The 20,480-nt window shown below is 39.6% G+C and overlaps 2 protein-coding genes across 6 annotated transcripts in view; both read right to left on the minus strand.

Moving 5' to 3' along the window:
* Positions 1–676: 676 nt before the first annotated feature.
* On the minus strand, positions 677–1,975 carry LOC122664016 (type III polyketide synthase A). The gene is made up of 2 exons (XM_043859693.1): positions 1,774–1,975; positions 677–1,689 (listed from the first exon to the last, which is right to left on the minus strand). Exons 1-2 carry the CDS (start codon positions 1,949–1,951, stop codon positions 716–718), a joined length of 1,152 nt encoding a protein of 383 aa, XP_043715628.1. The 5' UTR covers positions 1,952–1,975; the 3' UTR covers positions 677–715.
* A 1,268-nt stretch (positions 1,976–3,243) lies between these two features.
* LOC122665102 (probable helicase CHR10) overlaps positions 3,244–20,480 on the minus strand; it is a 33,272-nt gene continuing 16,035 nt past the window's right edge. Inside the window, exons 9-18 of one of the 5 annotated variants that reach the window (XM_043861165.1) lie at positions 15,039–15,124; positions 14,667–14,774; positions 14,377–14,580; positions 11,299–11,424; positions 10,548–11,203; positions 7,403–7,548; positions 5,041–5,205; positions 3,833–3,947; positions 3,659–3,710; positions 3,244–3,597 (exon numbers count right to left, since the gene is read on the minus strand). In XM_043861165.1, the coding sequence (XP_043717100.1) occupies positions 3,686–3,710; positions 3,833–3,947; positions 5,041–5,205; positions 7,403–7,548; positions 10,548–11,203; positions 11,299–11,424; positions 14,377–14,580; positions 14,667–14,774; positions 15,039–15,124 (1,631 nt within the window). In that variant the 3' untranslated portion in view covers positions 3,244–3,597; positions 3,659–3,685. Of the gene's footprint in view, positions 3,598–3,658; positions 3,711–3,832; positions 3,948–5,011; positions 5,206–7,402; positions 7,549–10,547; positions 11,204–11,298; positions 11,425–14,376; positions 14,581–14,666; positions 14,775–15,038; positions 15,129–20,480 lie in introns of those variants that run through there. The other 4 variants (XM_043861164.1, XM_043861167.1, XM_043861166.1 and 1 more) reach the window with 4 other exon arrangements.

Consider the following 20,480-nt stretch of genomic DNA (forward strand, 5'->3'; position numbering starts at 1 on the left):
TATACTTTCAAAACCTAGCTCTGATACCAAATAAAGGGGAAGAATTTCAAGTTTAAAATAGATAGGGCCCATCTATTTTGCCCTAATTTTCCTAGCTAGAAAATGTGTTGGTATTATTTGAATTTTTGTTTCTATGCTGGATTTGTCGTCTAATAATTTGGTCCTTTATTCTAAAATATTGTGTTTTCAAAAGCAGAATCAGGGGTCAAATTGGTCGGTTCCAATTCACGAATCTGATCGAAATCAGCCTGAAACGGTCTGATCCAATCCAATCAATTCCAAGCCATTTTTGAGGTAGAAGTGAGATCGGTCCTAGAATCGGTCCGATCCAACTGAGAAGATGAGGAAGGTGAATTGAAATGGTGGATTGGCCAATACAATACCGAGTTAGCGACCTCCAATTAGGATCAATGTCCACCAATTCCGATACAAAACAAGTGATTCACCGATTCTATTACCGATTCTTCAAACCATGAAAATACTACTACTTTGATGTAAGAATCATACTCACCCAATCTAAAATTCAGAAACATATGTACGTTGGGGTATATAACAATAGATAAAAGCTTGCTGAACCAAATTATTCAAATTCATGCAGTTTCAGAGATGCACCACTTGATTCTTACTAAAAGAAACAAACACTTCCTTAACAAAGCCTATTAATCACTAAAAGCAAATGTGGTTCCTGCATGGACACGAATGACATATGAACTTGTCATTGCAGACTACGAACGAGGATGCCTTCAAAGGTAATTCCAGGCCCAAACGCCAAGACAAGCCCCCACTCTTCCCCATCATCTCTACGCTTGAGCTCCTCCCTCATGTAACTCATAACGTAGATGATGGTGTTGCTACTCACATTCCCATAATCCATCAATGCCTTCCTACTGCATTGCAACTTCTCAGGTTTCAAATTAAGATTACTCTCTAGTCGGTTTAGTATTGCTGGACCTCCTGGATGAACAGCCCAGAACAAATCATTATAATCCTTCAAATCTGCTTTCTCCATAAGCATTTTGCAGAACTCCTCAATGTTTTCTTCAATCTTTTGAGGCAGATCCCTTCCTAGTTTGAAATTTATGCCTTCTTCAGATAAGCGACCGTTAATTACATTGTGTGTCCCTGGCAAGAACTGTTGCACTGCATAGGTCAACTCCATGAATGGAGATTCTATGTCACTCAATGGATCAGTCCCTATGATTACTGCTGCTGCACCATCGCCGAAAAGTGCAGCACCCACAAGATCATAGGGTCGTGACATGTTAGGTGGACGGTAACCGAGTATGGTAGTCTCTGATGTTGTTAACAGAACACGGCTTCCTGGATTGTTCTCAGCGATATCTTTGGCAACACGAAGACCAGAGACACCTCCATAGCATCCAAGAAAGTATAACATTACACGGCCAACATCTTTTCTCAGGCCAAGTTGGCTAGCTAGGTAAAGGTCTCCTCCAGGCAACCTTATTTCACTTGATGATACATAGACAACATGGGTGATATCTCCTACTGGCCTTCCCCATTCCTTGATGCAAGCAAGGCTTGCTTCAATGGCCATCTTTAGTACTGCTGGGTTTGCTATCTCAAGCCTTTGTTGAATTGTTGGTGAGCCCTCTGTTGTTAATTCAGGGTACTTGTCTAAGATCTCCTTACACATGACTGTGTACCTCGTCTTCACAGTGGTAGTCTTGCCTGCAAGTAAACCAGTAGAAACATAAGTGAAAATGCAGGTTAGTGTGAGCCTACAGGTATGTATAGTAGTGAAGAGTTACTTACACAGACGCTCTAACTTCTCCTTCATGACCGAATCCTCACATTTAGTATCTCGGAAGTAGCCTTCAACCAAATATTCCTGAGGGATCAGTTGCTGAGGGAATGCCTTACCAAGTGCTAATACGGTGGCCTTTCCCGGCATGTTAGTGCGCTTTCCGCCATTGACATTGGGTGTCGACATCTTTCCACAGTTTAGCAAGAAGATGATTTGATTGAAAGTCTGGGTCTGTAAGGTTTGTGGCTTCAAACGTATATATTCTGAGTTTGTTGGACGCTGGTTCGTCCGAGGCAAGAGCAGCATGAAATGCTAGAAATGCCTAGTTTATTATGACCTAAAAAGATCTTTGGGTAGTGGGATTTGGAAGCGTAGAGAGAGAGAGTGAGAGAGAGAACGACTTCTAACCTACCATCACTTGATTCACTTTCCCCCAACATGACAGTTGGACAATGCAATTTTTGCTTGGAATCTCAAAGATATTTGCAAATCCAAAGTGGATATCTTGTTAGGCAACCAAACTCTGAAGCCATCCTCTCTTTCTTCTTTATTTGGTGGGTATATAAAGCCACAGAAAGAGACTAGAATAATTTCGATTTCTAATGCCATCTTCAGAGTGATAAGGTACTCCTATAGCAACGCCAAACTTATGGCCTTATCTTCAATTGTAGGTTCTTGGATCATAGCTATCAGAGTTCAGACCATACAACACAACCACTTTCTTTGCATCAACATCTCCATCTGCAACTTTGACCGTCTCGACCGCTACATTGGGGTAGGGAGGACGAGGACAGGGAAGACTGATGTGGGGTGATGGGTTTACCTGGACAGAAGGGTAGTTTGGGAATAATTTGGGAATTTTAAATTACAGGGGAGAAAGAAAGGTGGAACTTTGCTTTTCCTGGGGAATCAGAAAAGAAGTTCAATGCAAGAGACTTTCAATAAATATAGGATGAGTGTAGGGGAGTGTTAATAACTGCCCCAATCAAAAGTAGTTCTTAGTGAATCAGGGTGGCTCCAGGTGATCTGGGCAATGCAAAGTCTGAGTTTTCTTGGTACGTGCCACTTGAAGGTTCTCTCAAACCTGTTCTGGAGTTTAGATTACTTCGATAACCGCCTTCCTTTCTTCTTCTTTGATGACTGGTAATCTTCCAAGTCACCCATGTCTTGCTTAGTATATCAATAAAACCTCAGGTACTCAGGTCTGTAGACTCTGTATTGCCTGAGGTAAACCATTTGAAGTACTCAACAAATTACTTGATAAAAAGTATCAAAATCTATGTCTGTATTCTCATTTTGGGGAAAAAAAAAAAAACCAATACCTGCATTCCCCTTTGGATGAAGCTCCACATATACAGGAAAAAAAAAATCACATCATGCTCATAAAAATCAAATGGAAATAGAAATAAATAGAACTGCTTTAAAGAGAGCGTAGATCTAATAATGAATTGGCAAGATTAACCGTTCAGATCGTCCGTATTACCACACCTATACTCTCCCAGAACCCAGATGCTTGCGTAAGTTGTAAAGAGATGAACCACCAACTGAAAGGTCTGAACTGATGATTTGGAACAAAACCAGAAATGTCTCATCAAGGATAGTTAGCCTCAAGCACACCATATTTTTAACTTCAATATCTCAATTCACCAACATATGAACAAAGAAAAACAAATGACAACGCGGATCAATTACAGGAAACAACGCATCCACATAGTAGTGTAACAGAAGAAAATCTTTCTATGTACATTACATGAATAAGGTCTAAGAGTACATCAAAGCATGAACAAATGCATTTCACCCTTCCATATCTGATAATCACATAGAAGATGATCGGCCATGTAGATAACAACAACAACATAGCCTTATCCCAACTAAATGGGGTCGGCCACATCCAGCCCATGTAGATAATTGTTTATAAACTCAAGATGATCGCCGGAAATAATACCTGCAAAACAGTAAAAACAGGAATCACATGCAAGCAATCCTTTTGATCTCTAAAAGATTAAATGTCTGAGCATGGAGAAAACTGTGTGAGTGTGTGTGTGTGAGAGAGAGAGAGAGAGGTACACAAAAATTTTAATGCCGTATATGGATGCATATTTCCTCAAAAGACGTTCCACGGTGTACCATTGGGAACGATCTGATCCATCTTGATACCCGATTCGTGGCATATGGATTGAAGCTTTATAAAAAACCATGATAGAAATACATTAGTTACAAAGGCAGTGCATTATTAAAAATATATATTAGAATTACAGACACCCCAACGCAGTTCAAAAAGTTAGCGAGGATTGATACCCACAATAGGTTCATGATATTGAGGTTGAGATGTTCGTGAAATCATCTCTATGCTATTTTAACCATCAAAGCTGAAAAAAAGTTAACTACAACACAGTTCCAGCATGCTTATGGTACCAAAACTTGATTTACTCAGGTTTATACACGCATTAAATGAAGGTGAAAATTAAGGGTGCAGAAGGTGATTCCTCAAGTCTTGACCTACTACTTCCTATAATGTTGGAAATTGAGGGTTCAGAACCAATGATGGTTCTCTCCCCCCCCCACCCCACCCCACCCCACCCCCTTTTCTGATGGTGCCTGGAAGGAGAGGATCATATGCAATATGACAAGTTAAATACATTCCAGTTTGCATAAGACATAGCAAATTTAATTTTAATAAATCAGTAATTCATCTTGAAAGAATTTAAATATGTAAATCGTTTAACGTTGGTTATGTGGTGTAATTTTCTTGTCATGGGAGATGCTTTTTTCATATGTTTTCGTTTATGTATATTTTCAGTTCGACGCCAAAACTGTTCAGTAGTTTAAATCAATAAATTTTCTCTTTTTATCAGGAAAATTATAACCCCCAGAATTCCATAATTCTTTTTTCTAATTTCCTTCCAAAGTAAAATTAATATATGTTATTATATGACATATGTATTACTTGATATCACATTCCAACAAATCTACATAGAAATTTGACATCAAATATGACTTGGATACAATATTAACATCAAATCTTTGGAACAGCCGTCTATTATAATTACATGGAATTCCTTAGTCACTGTTTACTGTCTCTCAAGTCTCAACATTGTTTTTAAGTTCTGACTGGCCTTGTTTGCACTCTGTTCTACTTCTTTACCTTAATTCTCCCAAAAAAGACAAAAAATAAAAAAGAGTTATCAACAGGATGGTATCAAGACAAAATGACTCCTAGTCAACTCATTTGGAAGATATCAAAACCTATAGCAATGTCATAATGTCACAAGTACCAGAATTCTGAGAAGCTAAGAAAGATGCCTTTGATAAACATTGTTCCAGGTCAGGTATAGAGATATTGCTGCGGGGCACTTTACGCCTTGGATTATATGATTGTACAACAGCTAAAGCCACCCACTGAGGAATGTTTTCATCTGCTTTATCTTCATCATGATATTCTGCATGAGAACAATTTGAGTTTATTAAAGGCCACACAAATATCTACAGCATATTTGGATTTAGGAGGGGGATGAACAACATAGAACATAATACAATTCCATGCTGGACCGGCTTGACCCAGACCGAGAAGAAGCAGGTCCAAACCTAGCTTTAGGTCCACAAGGGATATTTAGGTTTTTTTTTTTTTTTGGTTGGGGGGGGGGGGGTTGTTTCTGTAAATTTGAATTTTATTTTCATCAGAGCGAGCTTTCGATAATCGGAGTTCAAGTCAGTTTCAAACTTTATTCAGATTACGATTAGGGGAAGTTTTGAATCGACTATTTATACAGGCCACAGATCAGAAGACAGATAGGAATAGAATTACTGAGTTTATCTCTTGAATTTGTGTGGTTTATGTGCGTGCTTGCCGGTTGGTTTTCTTCTCCTTTCTCCCTGTACGAATTTGTCCTGAAAGTCTGAAACCTTCTCTCCAGGTTTGTTCTTCTCAAGTCCCAACTCTTCTTTCTTCTATACTTCTTTTATATTTCTTCTCATTCCTTAATTTATTTTGTATATCTTCTCCATCTTGTTGACTCTTTAAGATATTGTCTGCTGCTATCCTTTGTTTGTGATGGTACTGACAACCCAAAAGAGTTGAATGAAACTCTATCGATTCTTCTCTTTTCTGCCCAAAATTTCATATTTTGGATATACTCCTAGGGACGACTTAACCTGCCTAGTTTTGCTCCATAAGAATATCACTGTGCTCAGAACCAAACACCTTTTCAGACCTGATTCCTGAACTAGGGCTTTCAGCAGTAACATATTATTTTATTGCTTGTTATTCTGGGTGATCATTGGTTGGAATCAGCAGGTCTTCAAGTTAGCAATCCCTACTTGAAATTTAAAGTCGGTTGGACCTCAATTGGAAGAGTTCTTTCATCTGCAACCAAGCCTACTCAATGCTGGTTTGTTCATCGTGAGGTTGAAGATGAATTAGATTCTTGAAATACAAACAAGGACAGTTTTGTTAAATTACAAATAAGCCCTTCTTGAGTTTTATTCTGTTTTATCCCCCGTCTTTTTCTAAAACTCCAGTTTAGTCCTTTCCTTCAATTTTATTGTCCATTTGGTCCCTATTCCTGTTTACCATACCCAAAGGGATCCTGAACTGTTCTGTATTTATGAAATTGTCACTGATCACATTATTTTGAGTTTTATTCATTTGGTGGACACAAAGCAACCTACATCAGTGTTTTGGAACCCTATGTTGCATTAATATCCCATTTGAGGTCAAGGAAAATATAGTGCTGTACACATTTGGGAAAAATTTATATTGTTTGTTCATAAAGTAAGAGTAGCGTACTGACCTTTGCAAGGCCACCTAGGAAGGGCTTCCATAGCAACTCAACTCATCGTGAAAAGTGGAAGGATGATATGGAAATTTTGACCGTTGGGAAAAGAGTGCATGGTCTGGATAGCCATGTGTCATATTTCAGAGCCTAATCCAATCAAATACCCTCCCATGTCCATGCATTAATGTGCACCCTCTTGGTTGTCCTGAATCTTTAAAACTTATTTAAGGCAGGGACAAGTCTGTTTGGGCTGAAATTTGACATGTCAACAAGGGACATTGGGATCCATCTCTCCATAAAATTTGGGCCCCATTCGAGCTGCCACATGGCAGATATTTAGGCCATGCAGGAAGCCCTTCATAGGTGGGCCATGCAGGAAACCATTGCCCATACAAAATACATAAACTAAACATTTAATTTTTTTTGGGCACTCGGCCCACCCAACAGCCTTTTGATCTGACAAGACCTGATGAGCTGTCCGAAAAATATGAATAAAAAATAAAATACAAAACGAGCTTCCACAACACATGAAGACTAAATAACTAGAAAGCAACAAAAGTTTAGATAAAAGTATATAGTAGTCATATTACCTAATCATGATTGGTTAAAGCAGCCAACAAATTAAAATTTGGTTTCAGCCATCACCAGAACTGAAAATATTTTAATAATTGCTATTGAGATCATTGTAACTGTTACGTCTTTAAATAATTTTGACAAAATTACCAAAATATTTTTGGTATTGTCCCTAGCAAAACTAAAATATTTCAATGATTATGATCAAACTTAATCAACATATGTTCCATGAAGTTGTAGTATTGTAACATCAAGAATTCCAAGAAGTAGCAATGATATGTGAGCTGACCATTTATTTTTATAAAATGAAGATCACCAAGATGCAGGTCCCCAAATTCAAAAGCTCGTTCGTAAGCATCAGGAATATTTGGTGCAAGTTTAGCTAGTGCATTGAACATTCCTCCACGACCCCAATTTCCAGAGTTATCAACACAACTGCCAAGGGAACAATACGGATCATGTATCACAGCCCAGGATCATGGATTCACAGAACATTGAAAGTATATTCAGAATGGCACAATAGATTGCTCATGATGTATTAGAAATTTCAACAATCATAGACAAAAGTGTTCTTCAATTTACATTAGCAAATAAGAAATGAACCCGAAGTCTTGCACAACATGGCAAGATCCTAATGCTGTGACCCAATCAATGAAACTTTCAGCTTGGTCAACTTCCCATGAAATTCAGGCACCTCTAAAATCACTCTACTTCGTACAGCAATACAATACAGTCCGTCGACCAGAATTCCATCATGAAGATATGTGAACTGATTTCTAGGTAGCTGTTGTGATTACCACTCTATATAATTAGGTAGAATCTCTCATTGTTCAAAAGTAATATGGAAAAGAAATCAGAAAGGAGTCCCTTCTTATATACACGTAGCCCCACCATCTTCCCAGCAGCAGCATTAGCTGTCGTACTTTACAAAGCAACCTCCTTTTTCTTCATAAACAACTGCTAACCATTTGGTCAAAGAGGATGTTCTTAGTGCTGATCTGACTGCACTCAAGCCAAGCAATAAGTCTTCAAGAAGATTGGTGGGAAAAATGGGATTAAATAGGGCTTGCAGATGGGACAGGATTGCAGGACAAACGGTTTTGACCAATTAAATAATGAAGTTATCTCTTGAAGTAATATGGTTGGTTAGGTAGTATGGAGGTATAAAATGGTCAACTAGGGTTTAGAAGCAAGAGTTGCAAGACTGTGAGCATTAGGGTTTGGGAAAGTTGGAAAGTTATTGAAGTAATAGATGAAAATTCAGGTTTAACTCACCAGATTAGAATAGCTCTCTGTGTATCACATATAGCATATGGACACATCACACTCGATTAGAAATATGAACAGTTTTCCGAATTGAACTGCAATCAATAATATTCTTCACTATCCTAAACATGAATGAGGGACCCATGAATAATAGGATTCCTAATTGTAACAGGATTTCTCTTGACTAATCAGTAGAACCAAACATCCAAGAAACCAGGTACAATTCTACTTTAAATAATTGAAACAATAACCAAACAAGAAATACCTAAAAGAACAAAAAAGGGGTAGGCAAAACTGCAAAGGAGAAAAAATTAAAATGAGAAGAAACTAAACTTTTCTATTAATCCAGCTACCCCCATATCAAAACCTTCTCCTCAACATGATGTGGTCAATGGACCCCTATATGTACGACACTATGTGGGGCCAGACTAAAGGTTGACACTTTGAGAAAAGATAAAAAGATTATGCATTATTAAATATAAAAGAAATATGAGTGAGAAGCCCACGTGGTACACTGCATCAAGCCTTATATAGGCAAGCAAAGCAGCCCCAGCAACATCAATTCTTAGTCCCTACACCCTGTACAATTTGAAGCCCAAAAAATACTAAAAGGGTAAAAACTTTCTATCACTGTCTGGTCTATACTAGATTGCATCTCCTAAAAAATTTTGCTTTAAGCTCTCGCCGCATTTGCCAGAAAACAATAGGTAGACAAAGATTCAAAATTTATGCCTCCAACTCTTGAGCACCACAGGAAGATATCATGGATCCGCAGTCTTTAAAAGGAAGTCCATTGTTGGTCAACTCCTTTCCTTTCATATGACCCAAAGCTCCTCAACAAAATGGAGGGGCCAACAAAGATGGATAACTGTCACAGCTTCCCCTCAACACAAGCATTAACTAGCAATTTGTCCCAGTTCTCAGGTTTGGCCATTGTTGAGTCGTTGACTGTACTTTTACCAGACAGTACCAGACAAAACAACATCTGACCTTCTATACAGAATACTAGGCATTTAATTTCTATCAGATCAAGGAGTACGTGAGCGGAGAACTAGATCTATTTGGCCATGAATTAAATGTTGTTCTAGTGCATGTGGCTACAAACAGATCAAACTAAAGGAAGATTTTCAAGGGATGACATGGAATTTATGGCCAGCAAGGGATAATATATCCATAGAGAGGTGTGCAATCCTACAAAAGTGCAGTTCTTCCTTGGAACTCCAGCTCTTGATCATATTCTTACCATAAATAATCTAATTCCAAGGAATCACTTATGAATGTGTGCTTGCTTTGTTTGAAAGTTGTGGATTCAGTACATCATCTATTATTGCATCATCCCTTTGCCGAAGAGCTATGCCCTCACTTCTAAGGGGAAGTTTGGAAAGAATTGATTTACAACAGATTCATTAAGCAATTTTTGAGTTGTGGCATTTAGTTTTTCTGGATGATCACGGTAACACCTTACACTTGCTACTGCAGCCACCTTTTGGAGTTTTTGGTTTTAGAAAACATCAGGAATACCTAACCGTTGAAAGTTAGAAACATCTTATGAGAACACCTCCAGAGCCAAAGTTCTGATCATTTTCTGACTTCCACTTGTAAAGAATTTTCAGGCATTTCAGTTTCTCAAATTCAAACAAGAACAAAGATTTCTTTAGGGGTTTTCTGGGTCGTAAATATTATCCAGGGGGGGTTTCTACAGCTTTAAACCGTGGACCTTGTATAGTATACCTTTTTCTTCTTCTTCTAATTCCTTCTACTTAATCAAAATACAAGGAAAAAAACATTGATATGGAAAAATTCAACTTCTTATTTTAATAATACCAATACTATGTTTCTAAAAATGAAGAAAGATAAACATACAAGAATTCAGGAGCAGGAAGGGGGAGGAGGGCAGGGGGACTATCCAGCTTCTTACAGTACCTATTCCAAGATATAATTACCCTTGTACTGCGAAGTAGAAAAGTTAAGGTTATGAAGAGAAAGAGGGGGTGGGGGAGTACAATCAAGTAGCACATACTAATAGATGCATACAGGAAAGGCATGGCAGCAAACCAGAAAGTACAATTAAAACAAGCAACTAGGTCAATCATCACTTGTACCACAAGCACAAGAAGAAAGAACACAAAGTGAACACATCTCCCTTGATAAGAAAGTGAGAACAGTACCTAAATATAATAGTAGGCACAGATGGGCAAACTTTTGATGGCTGTGTACAATCTCCATAAACAAATTGAACAGAACCAGAATCTGAGATCACACCACCAACCATAGGGCACCCAAGATCTTTGACGGCTAATGATTCGTAGCCAAGAGCCTCCCACTTGGCCAATTTTTTGTCCTCAGCCTTCTTCCTTGCAGCTTCAAGTTTTTGATGATTTTCTTCAGGAAAATTTCTTCCAGTTCGAAAATCCAAAGTTGGACTATCATCTGATTGTGAAGCCTCTTTGAACTTTTCAAGCCATGAAATATATGAGGCTTCATCAAGCCCATGATCAAAAATAACAGCAGAAGAAGTTTTTTTTAATGAAAGATCACCTCCATTCAATACATCCATCGGATTAATCTTGAATTTCCGATCATCTTTCTCCAACGCTTCATGGCGCATTTCAATTACCTTTGCAGCAAGAGCATTTAATTCCGACAAATTTTTTTCACTAGAATTCTCAATATTGATGTTTGCATGATCAAACATCTGTAACCCAAATATGATAGATCGCAAGTCCCCAGCTCCAGCTCCATTTTCTTTCCCTTGTCTGTCAACATCATCTCCTACCACGTTATGGCTGAGCTGCAGCTTTCTTTCAGCTCTCTGCATAATTACCTACAAAGAGATGACCAAAGCCAAAACATAAATAGAACATCATCCAGCTCTACCAATTAGTTTACCCCCTCACCATACAAACATCCACTTCTCACCTCCTCGACTGTGCACCCCGTTACAAGGTTTATAGATAAAACATGGTTCATCTGACCAATTCGGTGCGCACGTTGTAAAGCCTGCTTGTCCACCTGTGGGTTCCAATCTTGCTCATAAAATATAACCTACAAATTTCATGTTGAAGTCAGTAACCATGAAAAGATAAGCAAACACCGTCTCACATAATTAACCTAAACAGAACAAAAAATCTAATTAACATGAATTTGTGTAAGAGAATATGATGTTGGAATATGTTCCCACAATATGTAGGCTCAAGCAATTTATAATCCATTGCAATTTGTCAGAGTTAAGTGGTAGACAGAACAGCAGCTGCTTATTGGCAAGTAAAGTATCGATACATTTTGGGTGTATTGGCCTGATATGTATCGAAAATGACAGTTATCAGTACGATAAAATGCAATACAAAAGAGGGGTGGGGGAAAAGGTGTCTTGGATTGACCCGTAACACCCCATGACATCTCGATTATATACCATCTTCTTTCTGAAAGCCTGAGGCCTGCAGAGGCGGAAACAGACACTTACCAAGAACATAGATTTGTCACTTCTTGAGATTTTTGCTTGATTTGAGCTTTAGGGGAAGTGTTTCCAATCCTACTACGACTCTAATAGCATCAAATTTCAAGAAATTTCATATTGAAACCAATTTGGGAGAAGGAAGAAGAAGAAAAAGGAGATAGAGGACTTACCTGATCACCGGTGCTAGCAACTGCTGCAAGTATTGGTGGGGTCAGCAAGGAAAGCTCTATAAGGTTCTTGAGTCTGGTTGTTGCCAATGTCAAGCAGCCCAAACCCCCCAAATAAAGGCATGATGGTCTCAGCCTCGACTCCTTGGAGTCACTGAGAATTTAAACAATGTTGGTGGCATGAAGATAATCAGAACAGAGACAATGATTGAAGTGGCTTCGACAAGGGTGAGGTGGCGGTTTCAGTTGGACGAGTTGTCTATTGGTTCTGGGCCTTCTAAAAGAGAGGGTTTAGTAGAGGTTGAAGGGCAGGAGAGAAAAGAGGGGACACAGGAGGGAGAGGGTAAGAGTGAAGAAGTTTCAAGAGTGGGAGAGAGAAGGCATTGGGTCTATTTTCTTGCCATGTGTTGAGAATGGATAAAAAATCTAAATCAATGCTTTAACACTAAAAAACACAGAATTCCCAAAAGAGAAAAAAAAATTATATATATATCTCAAAGGTGGACACCGTGTCCAACCTGTAGCTTTAGTAGTATAAATATAACAACAAAAACAACAACTCAGCCTTATCCCAACTAAATGGGGTCGGCTACATGGATCCTTGCCCTCCAATCAGCTCTATTCCGGGTCATACTTGATACAAGGCCTAACTATGCATGCCTTTCCTCACCACTCCTCCTAAGGACATTTTAAGCCTGCCCCTGGCTCTTTTAGTTCCTTCAATCTGAATCAAATCAGTCCTCCGTATGGGGCATTCAAAGGCCTTCATTAAACATGGTCATGCCACCTCAAACGACTTTCTCGTAGCTTATTGTATCAGAGAATGCCCAAATCAGCTCTAATATGATCATTCCTTACTTTATCCATCCTAGTTTTGTCACTCATCCATCTCAACATCCTCATCTCCGCTACATTGAGGGTAGTCTCTATCAGACTCGGGTCTCTCACCCACGGCCTCTCACCATACTCTCTCATAGAGCAAAGCACAAAGCTATGTTTTTTTTTCTCAATCTCTTTAATCAAATCAAATTCGTGTACAAGGTTGTAGCCCCTTACAAATTTATATAAAAGACTCAAAAACAAACTAAAACACTAAAAAGGAAAGGCCTCTAATCCAATCCTTAACTATAAGGTAACCTAAACTGACTAGGAAAGTGAAATAATAAAGGCAATCTTAAAATAGAACTCTAACTAAACTAAAGAAGTAAATTCCGTTTTCCTACTTTCTACCCATATTTTAGGGCTATTAAAGTGGCCCATTACAAAGAAAACCCGTGGGATCAAAGGCCCAACACCTACATAACCCAAACACAAGGCTTATTTCCAATAAAATAAGCCCTCTAGGTCACTTATCTGCATCAAGGAGAAATGGGAAACAAATTTTGTGGGAGGGAACGAGGGTGATGCAGGAGAATCCTGGACCGGGCCGACCCAAGTGGTGCACTTGTATCCAGACGGAGACGAACCGGGTTCAGTTTAAGTGTTTGGATCTAGTAGGATTTTAGGAATTTATGTTATTTGGGGAAATAATGTTTTTAGTTTATTTTATTCTATCTTTATTTTAGAAGTTAGCTACTAGGATATTTAGTTTCCAATTGTTTTTAGCTTCCTTATTTGAATAAGTTTCCTAGTTAGAGAGTGAGTCTTATTTTAGGAGTCTTTTATTTCTCTTTATATATGATGTAATTCTCCATCATTGGAGATAATGAAGAATGAATTGAAGTTCGAGTTTGTATGCGTGTGCACTCCTTCCCCCACCCCCCCCCCCCTTTCTTCTTCTCCACGGTTTCTTCTCTTTCCCCCCTGGAACTCTGATTTCTTCCAAGCTTCTCTTTTCTCCTTTCCGGCCTCGCATTAATACCTCTCTTTCCCTAAATTACCCTTGTGTTGTCTAGTAATTCGAAGTCAGTACATCACTTATATTTGCTTCCAAGTGTGTCCTTGCACAATAAATATAATTCCTATTAGGTCCTATATTCTTTACCTGTCAATTTAACCCTTAGGAAATTCTGGTTATTTACAATTGTGACACTATATCTTAGATTTGGGCTATCTATTAATCGGGTGGGCCCATAAGCGATCCGATATGGGTTTTCGAACCCTGGATCCGCATCACCATCTCCATTAAAGAAACATTAGTCTGCTCATATTCCATCCTGTTACAAACCCCAATTTTATAAATCTAAAAAATCTTAACATTGAAGAAGTTTTGCAAAATATGCAGCAGCAACAACAATAACAAAGGGATCAAGACCTTTTCAACTAAGTGCTTCCAATAAATAATCCAAGACAAACTAAATGAGACCAACTTGTGGCTGTCCCTACAAGTAGAAATATCAAGGATAATTGAACTGAGGATTTCACAGAACTTACAGTATCAGCAGCAACGAGGTTCAGGCCAACCCCTCCTGCCCTTGTTGAGATCAAAAAGACAAATGCAGCATGTTGATTAGCATCGGCATTCAAGGTGTCTCCAACCAATTGACGGCTGAAACTTCTTATTGCAGCAAATCTTTCTTCAGCTCTAATCGATCCATCAAGGCGTTCATATCTATACCTCCGCAACTCCATAAAATCCTACATAGCATATGAAATATGAAAATTATTAAGAACTTACAAAAATGAAACTTAATGAGTTCATTTACAAGGATAAGACAGCAGACCTGGAGAATATCAAGTGTATGTGTCATCTGAGCAAATAACAGGACACGATGTCCAGCAGCATGAAGCTTCCGAAGTAGTTCGTCCAAAAGTACAAGTTTACCACTAGCCTAACCAATATTATATATTAAAAAACAAGTATACAATTAAAATCCTCTAGCAAGAAATATTTCAGGATTGCACAAAGACCATCTAGAATTCTGCATATACAAAGAAATGCAGCATAGTTTCCATTGGTCATACAATACAAGAGACGGTTAACTTAGCAAAGATTTTCTACTTCTGTTCTTTCCCCCCCCCCCCCCCTTTTCTCGTCTGCTAGGTTAATGTACCTGGTTAAGGTTGAATAAATTAACAGAATATGGCAGATCTACCTGTACAAGGTGTTCACCCTCTTCATATGGTTCCGGCTCAATACCAGGGAAGAGGTAAGGATGACTACATGCTTTTCGCAGTTGTACTACCTGAACAACATGTCACATGAATTTGGTATAAGCTAAAGCAGAAAAGATTGTTGAAAATTGTTCTTTCAATCTTAATAAATGTACACAAATGAACTATGAAAACCAGGGCAAAGTTAGAACCAGGTAGAGAATAGCACTGCATCCCCAATAAAGTGATACCAGAAATAGTTATTTGCCTCTTGGAATGTTAAGAGTTACTATCATAAGGGCAAACTTGGAATGTCTTCTCTTGTTAGGGCATTATGTGTTTTATTGGTGTATTACATAAGTAGTGTAGGTATACTTGTAATTCTAATAGAGTTTTGATTATAAATACATAACACCACTACCGACTGTTCACATTGTAGCAAGGTCATACAGTTGAAAAATGTTGGGTTAAATATGGCAAACCTCAGTGGGCACAACAACTTGCTAATACTTTTATTGACTGAGGGGAGTTCTGATGTGTCATCAAATGACACTAATGATGCTTCATCATCTGGAGATGGTCAATTTGTTAGAAGTGTTAGAAGTCACGTAACAGGGGTAGTTTAGGAACTAGTTACTTTACTAGTTGTCTTATTATGTAATTCTTTTTCTTCTTTATTTCTCTAGTACCTCCCTAGGGAGGTGATTGTAATTCTCTCTTTATTATTATGTTTGAATCAATATAGGTGAATGGAGAACTCTCTCCATCACAATCGATTACAACCAAAACTTGCTCTCTTCTTCTCTAACCTCTTCTCTTGTCTTCCTCTTCTTCCTTCAACCTCCTCTCCTCTTCCACTTACTTCATTAACCTAAATCTAACTTGGTGTCAGAGCCGAAAGGTTTGAGAGTCAAATCCAGCTTCCTGTTTCCATTCTTTCCTTCTCTTTGAAATCCTAGGTCATAAAGGATTTCAAGGAGAAGCCTCTTATGTAAAGAATCTGTGATAATACTATGGAATAGGTTCAGGGTGATCTATTCTAGCCATTACAGCTGCTGTTTAAGCCTTGATGCAGCTCATTTGAAGATTTGAAGCCATTTCTGGCCTGCTCTAGGATTACCGCCAGCTTCCCATTGCAGCCTCTGTATCTCCTTCTTCCAGCATGTGTTTGAGCATTCGAATAGCTCTCTAGAATCGCCCAAGGATGTTCTTTAAGTACCTTGTGCTTCCTCTTGCTGCTTGAAGACCCAATCTGAGCACAGCTCCTTTTCGCGAGATCCAGTTTCTGCTCTGTTTTCCGCTGCTGCAGGCTGCAGACCTTGGTTTCTCCTTATTTGGGGATGAACTTGGTGATTGGTGTGGCCTATTAGAATCGTAAAAGGATCCACTCTCAGCCTCTGGTGTCCTTCATTGACGGTTGTATCTCCTTGTTGAGCACAACTCAGTTTATGGTGTTCTTCCTCTACTCAGGTAAACCGATAATGTTGTTCTTACATTTAGGGTACATTGGACTCCTTGTTTGGTTTGAGAGATGATTATGCACATCTGTATTTGCAATCTCGAAGCTTGTGTGAGCTATTTTACTCCGGAGAGAGTGTTAGGGTGAAGCTCTTCTTGGCTGGAGTCCTCTTTTTTGTGTTGGGAACTTTTTTTTTGGGTTGAGTTTATACTCCCCATTTGCTGTTGTTTATCTGGTTTATGGTCAAGTACCATTTCCCTTACATGATGCCTGGTACTGAGTCTTCTGAGCTTGGTTCGGCTGATTCACAGCCCCCTTCAATAGCTCCTCAGTTGGTTTATGAGAACACTCACCAACAGATTTCTTTTGTGAAGCTCGATGGTACCAATTACTTGGATTGGTCACATTCTGTGAGACTTTCTCTTAGGAGTAGGGGAAAACTTGGATATATCACAGGTACTATCAAGGCTCTTGAGGCTAGTTCACCCACCTTTGAGAAATGGGAAACCGAAAATTCCACAGTTATGACATGGTTAATCTTCTCCATGAAGCCTGAGATTGGGAGAAGGTTTATAAGGAAAGAGACTGCCAAAGCTATCTGGGATAGTGTCTCTATAGCCTATGATAGAGTTGGTGACACTGCCAAAGTCTATCAGCTCCATCAAAGAATTCACTCCTTGAAGCAAGGTGATAGGACTATTTCTGAGTACTATAGTATGTTCCTTGGTCTTGTGGAGGAGTATGACCACTACAGTGACCTTCATTTGACCAACCCAGAAGATGAGGCTAAGGTGTATCAGACACTTGAAAAAGAGCGTGTATTTTATTTACTTAGTGGTCTGAATCCTGATTATGAGCCAGTTAGACTCCAACTGTTGGGCCAGTCTCCTCTCCCTTCTCTTAGTGAGGTTTGCAGTCACCTACAGAGTAAGGAGACACGGCGGCTTACTATGGCAGCACCTGCTTCTTCTCATGAGAGGTCTGCCCTTAATTCCAGCTCTCTTCAGGACACCCGTGGAGGTGGTAGAGGCCAAGGGCCTAACAAGGAAGAAGCCAATACTGTAGAGACAGTTAGTGCCAGTGGAATTGGCAGAGACAGATTCAAGTGTGATCATTGTGGGCGAACTCGCCACACCAAGGATAGGTGTTGGTCTCTTCATGGTTGCCCCCCCGGTACCCGTGGTCGTGGTGGCCGTAGAGGGGGAGCTCGAGCTCATTCTGCGACGACTGAGGCTGATGCTCCACAGGATGACTCTACTTTTATGGATGCAGTGGTCCGCAGGGTTGTTTCACAGTTGAGCACGTCCTCTACATCTAGTGTGGTTGGTTCCTCATCCTCCTTAGCATTACAGGTCTCCACTTCAGCTTCCTCTGCCGCACAGTCTTGGGTCATTGACTCTGGTGCCACAGACCACATGACTAGTACGTCTTGTTATTATGATTCCCATACCATTTGTTTTGGTAAGGATAAGGTTAGGGTAGCTGATGGCTCCCTTTCCTCCATCTCTGGTAAGGGTAATATCCCTGTGACATCATCTATTTCTCTTAATTCTGTTCTTCATGTCCCTAACCTTACACTGAACCTTTTATCTGTGAGTCATTTGACGAAATCTCTCAATTGTTGTGTCACATTTTTTTCTTCTCATTGCCTTTTTCAGGATTTGGTGATGAAGTGGATTATTGGTAGTGGACGTGAGGAGCAAGGCCTTTACTTTTTTTACCCTTTTTTGCCCACAGCTCAATCCTATGTTTGTGGCCGTCATGATAGCAGTTCTGTGGATTCTGTTATGTTATGGCATTGGCGTCTTGGCCATCCATCTTTTGTTGTAATGAGGAAACAATTACCTCACTTATTTTCTTCTATTGCCCCCTCTCATGTTTTTCAATGTGAACCATGTATGTTTGCTAAACATTGTCGGTCTTCCTATCCTTATCATGGTAATAGAACTGTTGCTCCTTTTCATATTATACATATTGATGTTTGGGGACCTTCCCCTACTACTTCTCTATTTGGCTATCGTTACTTTGTGTCATTTGTTGATGATTATTCACGTGCCACATGGACTGTTCTTCTGAAACATAAGAGTGATGTTTGTGAAGCCTTTCAGAATTTCTATCAAATGATCCTTACCCAATTTGAGATGAAAATTAAAATTGTCAGAGCTGACAAAGGGGGGGAGTACATGTTTGGTGGTCTTCAATCCTTTTTTACTACTCATGGCATTATCCATCAGCTAGCGTGTGTTGACACACCCCAACAAAATGGGGTTGCTGAGAGGAAAAATCGCCATTTATTGGAAGTTACCCGTAGTCTCTTATTTGGCATGCATGTTCCCAAGACCTTCTGGTCTGCAGCTCTTCTCACTGCCTCCTTTCTCATCAATCGTATGCCTACCAAGCTTCTTAACTTCAAATCTCCCTTGGACACCTTATCTCCCAAGGTCTCTGCTTTCTCTCTTCCTCCGAGAGTCTTTGGCTGTGTCTGTTATGTGCATGTCAATAAATCTGCTCGCACCAAACTTGATCCCAAAGCTCTCAAGTGTCTCTTCCTCGGATACTCTTCAACTACAAGGGTTACAAATGTTATCACCCATCCTCCCGGCGCTGTCTCATTTCTAAGGATGTTTCCTTTCTTGAGTCTGTACCTTTCTTTGTCCCTTCTCAGCATCCTCTTCAGGGGGAGCATTGTGGGAATAAACAGGCTGCTGATGACTTCTTTCTTTCCCCTCTATCTACATCTCCCTTTATGCTTGACATTGGAAAACACAGGACTGTAGATGTGGTTGAGATTGATGATCAACCAGGGGGAAATACTGAGTTGGTTGTTGAAAGTGGTTCTGCTAAGGAAAAGAATTACCACATTACATACCAAAAGGGTGAAGGCTTGCATAATACAAGGAAGAAGACCTACCAAGAGTCCTCCTCAGATCCAGATCCACATCCTGAGATCCACTCCTCTCAATCAGGTGACACTCCTTCTCCTCCATCTGATTTGGACCTTCCTATTGCTATTAGGAAAAGGAAGAGAACTTGTACTAATCCCATATCCTAGTTTGTCTCCTATGATGCACTTTCTCCTACAGGTCGTGCCTTTGTTACTGCCCTCTCTACTGCTTCTATTCCCAAGAATGTTAGTGATGCTATGTTTGACCCAAAGTGGAGACAAGCCATGTCTGAGGAAATGATGGCACTTGAGAAGAATTGTACTCAGCAACTTGTGGATCTTCCCAAGGGACGTGTCCCAGTTGGATGCAGATGGGTCTACACAATCAAGTATAAATCTGATGGCAGTATTGAGAGATACAAAGCAAGGTTGGTGGCTAAGGGATACAGTCAAGTCTATGGGATTGACTACCAGGAGACATTTGCTCCTGTGGCCAAGCATAACTCAATAAGAGTTCTTTCATCCTTGGCTGCCAATAAAGATTGGCCTTTATATCAGTTGGATGTGAAGAATGCCTTCCTTCATGGTGACTTGGAAGAGGAAGTGTACATGCAAACCCCTTCATGCTTTAAGATGCCTTCAGCTGAAGGGAAAGTGTGTCTCCTTAAGAAGGCTCTATATGGTCTCAAACAATCACCAAAGGCATGGTTTGAGCGCTTCCGACAGGCCATTTTGAAGAATGGATATTCCCAGAGCCAAGCTGACCACACCCTCTTTACCAAGCAGAGTAATGGTACTATCACAGCTCTTATTGTCTATGTTGATGACATCGTGGTCATAGGAAATGATACTGTTGAGATAGGTAATTTGAAGAGCTATTTGGCACAGCAATTTGAAATCAAAGATCTGGGTCCCTTGAAGTACTTCTTAGGAATTGAAGTATCAAGGACCAAGAAAGGAATCAACATATGTCAGAGGAGGTTTATTCTTGATTTGTTGACCGAGAAAGGGATGCTAGGCTGCAAACCAACAAGTTCTCCTATTGAGCAGAATCACAAACTAGGAGATGACTGTGGTCCTCCTCTTGTTGATGCGGGGAAG

The sequence above is a fragment of the Telopea speciosissima genome, chromosome 6 (assembly GCF_018873765.1).
Source record: "Telopea speciosissima isolate NSW1024214 ecotype Mountain lineage chromosome 6, Tspe_v1, whole genome shotgun sequence".
Lineage (NCBI taxonomy): Eukaryota > Viridiplantae > Streptophyta > Magnoliopsida > Proteales > Proteaceae > Telopea > Telopea speciosissima.

Coding starts and splice junctions, on each gene's coding strand:
- LOC122664016 (XM_043859693.1), bottom strand. CDS start 1,951: ATGTCGACACCCAATGTCAATGGCGGAAAGCGCACTAACATGCCGGGA. Junction 1,690..1,773: donor GGAGAAGTTAGAGCGTCTGT/GTAAGTAACTCT, acceptor GTTTACTTGCAG/GCAAGACTACCACTGTGAAG.